Raw genomic sequence first — 3503 nt, forward strand, 5'->3', positions numbered from 1 at the left:
AGCAGTACTGTAGGGTTCCTTGGGCTGAGGTTCAACCTCACATGAGCTAGTGACCTGAGCCCCAGGTTACACTGAAGCTAGCCCTATTTCACCAGACTGCATCTCACTTTGAGTCACCAGAACCATCTTGCTCCCAGGTTCTTTTCCAGGTGAGCCTGTCCAGGTACGCTCAGGTAAATCAGTCAAATTGGTGTGGGGACCCCGGTCCTGTGCCCGTGACCAGATGTGCCTTGCCCAGGGATCTAGCCCATTGCGCCACATGGTTCTCCCTGCCCCCACAGGGACTGCACCATGATGAGAAGTGTCAGACATTTAATCATCCATAATACAACTCTGTGATCCCACCTAGCATCTGCAATATACAGGCCATCTCCCTTCCCCTCCTCCTGGCCCTGGCACTATCTGGGCTCCGATGGGGTTGTATGGGGACCCCAAAGAGCAGCAAGCCTGCTTCACAGGGTTAGGATGGGACAGTCCAGCTGAGTCCTGGCCCCACATTACAGCTTGGATGGGCCCAGTGGGCCTGACGGCCATCAGTGCTATGTCAGGCACTCAGGCATTTTCCAGGGTTAGGTTGGCAAGGTGTGGGGGCTCTAGACCAGTGAAACTTGGTGATATCAGGCTGCAGAGAAACACAGGTGCCTCAGTACTTCCTCTCTCCTCCCCATGTGCTCCTAACTGCTGGGTGTTTGCTGGGGGCCTGGGCCTCTCTTCTCATCTATGGCATGTGACAGGGTTGCAGACCCTCAAAGCTAAACTCAGGAGGCCCTGCCTGTTTTCTTTTCCCCACCCAACTCCCATGACTAGGGAGGGCTGCAAAAGTTTGTGGGTGGGTCTATGATAAATTGGCTTCTGGGTTTTGATCTTGAACTTAGGCACAACCCCTGCCCCTGGAGCTGCCATTTGCACCCCCTCCTCCTGCCCCCAGCCCTGCAGATTCCTCCCTCTGGGTGACTCATAAGGCTGGAGTGGTTTGGGGCATCCAAGTGGTGAAGAGGAGGACGTGTTCATTTATAAAGTGATCATAACGGATACAGTCGCACAGGTGATATCTGGCATGGCCCTGGTGCAGAAAGCCCTGCTTGGCTGTGTGGGCTCTGTCGAACACCCCCATCCATCTGCTACCACTAACCTGGAGAACCTCACACTACCCTATTCTTCCTCCCCACACCCCTCCAGGCCAGGGCTATGGAGAAGAGAGGCAGGGCAAGGGAGGGAATCTCATCTTGTATTGGTGCCCTGTCTAAAACACATTATGGGTCCCTGGTTAGCCCTGAGTTTAGGGCCCAGGCCCCCCCAACTAGGGCGCATCCATCATGGGAAGCTCTCCTAGATTCTGACATACACTCAGGGCAGGGGTAAGACCAGACCCTTTGTGGAGGGACCCTTCAACCAGGATGATCTGACCCCCTTGTGCCAGCTGAGCTGAGACCCTTGAGGGAGGAAGAGACTGGGGTCCCAAGCACAGGGGCCCAGTACTGCTTCCTGGTAGCTATCCTCACACATACCCTACCACCTCTGATAAAACCCACTTTGGATTTGGTGAGGGGGCACTCATTTGTGCCAATTATTTCTACAACTCACATGTAAAGGAGGAGGCCCTGCATAGCTGTCTTCCACTGCACCAACAACTTGTGGGGACACGGAGTATGGAGCCAGTGTGGCTCTGAGTTCAGAGGGCCAGCTGTGTCCACCTCATCCAACGCAGGTGATGAAAGGTAGGCAGGAAGCGGAGGAGAGGCCCCCTGGGGAGAGCTTTGGACCCCATGGATAGTAGGACCCTCAGCACACCATTTTGCCTGAGCCCTACTCACAGTGGTAGCCAAAGCACACAACGTGCAAGTCAGTGCAGTTGCTACAGAAGATGGTATCGTATTGGAAGATACCTGAAACACATGAGAGGTGACTGGGGGTTCCCATCAGCCTCCAGGCCCCTGAGCTGCTGCCCCCACACGCCAGGGTCTGGACAGAGGCTCGCTCACTACAGTGATGCTGACAATCAATGCAACCTGTGTGGGGACAAGAGCATGGATGTCACCTTATCAGGTCATCTGTCCCCACTCCAGCACACCCTCTCAGGTCTGCCAAAGGCATAGATCTATCTGTCAGTCACTTGGAGTGGCGCCTAACCTGAAATGGAGTGACCATTGGGTAGGCTGGCAGCAATACTCACAGTGCCTCTAGAGACTGGTTGGGGAAGGTGGCAGGGAGGTAGGGGTGGGATTTATCTTTCAAGGGGCCCTGCTGGTGCCCACGGGATGAATGGGTCCCTTCCTCAGGGAGATGCCCTAGTTCCCAATTTCTGTCCAGTCCCATGCTGGCTGCAGGCTCTGAGTTCAAATGCGGGGCTACACTGAGACCCTATCCATATCACTCCTGGCTCCCAGCCCCCAGCCTATAAGGGGACTCTGAAATACTCCTGTGGCCCTGGGTTCCCGAGGTCCTGAGCAGCATGCCCCTCCCTCAACCCTCACTGGTTCACTTTCAATGATGGCATTCTAGAGGAGGTGCACCTGCTCCCAGATGATGGCTCGAAGCTCCTTGGGGAAATACCCTGATGGGGGGAGGCAAGAGGAGGGAAGTCAGGGTTCAAGCAGTGGGCAGACAGGGGTGTCCTGGGGCGGGTGGGCTGCTCCCTTACCCGGGAAATACATCTTCCCTTGGTACAGCTGATCCATCTTCTAGTACACGGCGTTTGCCACTTGGTCTAGCTTTTCCCGGGCTGGGGGTGGAAGGAGGAGGCGGGTGAGTGGCCGGGGTCGGGGGTCTGGCTGGGCTGGGAACGGGCCCGGGTGCGGCACCCGCACTCACTGATCTTCGCGGGGATGGCCAGGCGCAGCTCCTTCATCATGTCCTGGCTCCAGTCAGTGAGCAGCGAGCCCGACTCGGGAATGTCGCCCACCTACCAGGACTTGAGGTTTCACGTGATGGCTGTAGAACTTTGAGAAGTTGCCATGGCAATGCAGGCAACCGCGGGCCAGCGCAGCCTTCAGGCCCAGGCCCAGCAGCAGGGCCATGGCCTGGCCGCGACCGCGACCAACTAACCCACGGCACCTCCCGCGCTGCATCTCCCGCGCCACGCCTCTCCGTCGTGCACCAACTAACGGCGCCCTCCGGTCCCCGCAACGGAAAACCTAAGACGCGGGCTCAGACTCCAGCCCGCGCCCACGAGCCGCCGCTCCCAGAAAGTCTTCATTCCCCAGATCCGCCCAGCGCTCAGACCGCGAGCCTCGTTTGCGCCCAGGGCGCGCACAAGCTTCTCCTTCTAGGCCATCCCCTGCCCGAAGCCCCGCCCCATAGTCCCACTACAGCGGAAGCTCCTCCCACAGGCTTCAGACGCGCGCAAACCAATGGCCGCGGCCAGTCGCCGCGTGCGCCCCCTCTCGGTTTAGACCTCCGCCCACCAGCTCCGCTTCCGGGGAGGCCTCAGTCTGTAGAGGAAGTAGATCCGGCCGGGCGGGGCCGGGCGGGGCCGGGGCGGGCACTGGTCGGAGTTCCTCCTC

At 58.3% G+C, this 3503-nt stretch overlaps 1 protein-coding gene across 1 annotated transcript; it reads right to left on the bottom strand.

The window, feature by feature from the left end:
- Nucleotides 1-161: 161 nt before the first annotated feature.
- Nucleotides 162-3017, bottom strand: IZUMO4 (IZUMO family member 4). Its single transcript, XM_036241084.1, is given in 9 exon segments — nt 162-660; nt 1555-1572; nt 1575-1619; nt 1792-1886; nt 1983-2009; nt 2483-2554; nt 2642-2722; nt 2812-2920; nt 2922-3017. Coding segments are annotated over 9 exon segments (651 nt in total). The 3' UTR covers nt 162-552.
- Between the last annotated feature and the right edge of the window lie 486 nt (nt 3018-3503).

The sequence above is a fragment of the Molossus molossus genome, unplaced genomic scaffold, assembly GCF_014108415.1.
Source record: "Molossus molossus isolate mMolMol1 unplaced genomic scaffold, mMolMol1.p scaffold_m16_p_4, whole genome shotgun sequence".
Taxonomy (NCBI): Eukaryota; Metazoa; Chordata; class Mammalia; order Chiroptera; family Molossidae; genus Molossus; species Molossus molossus.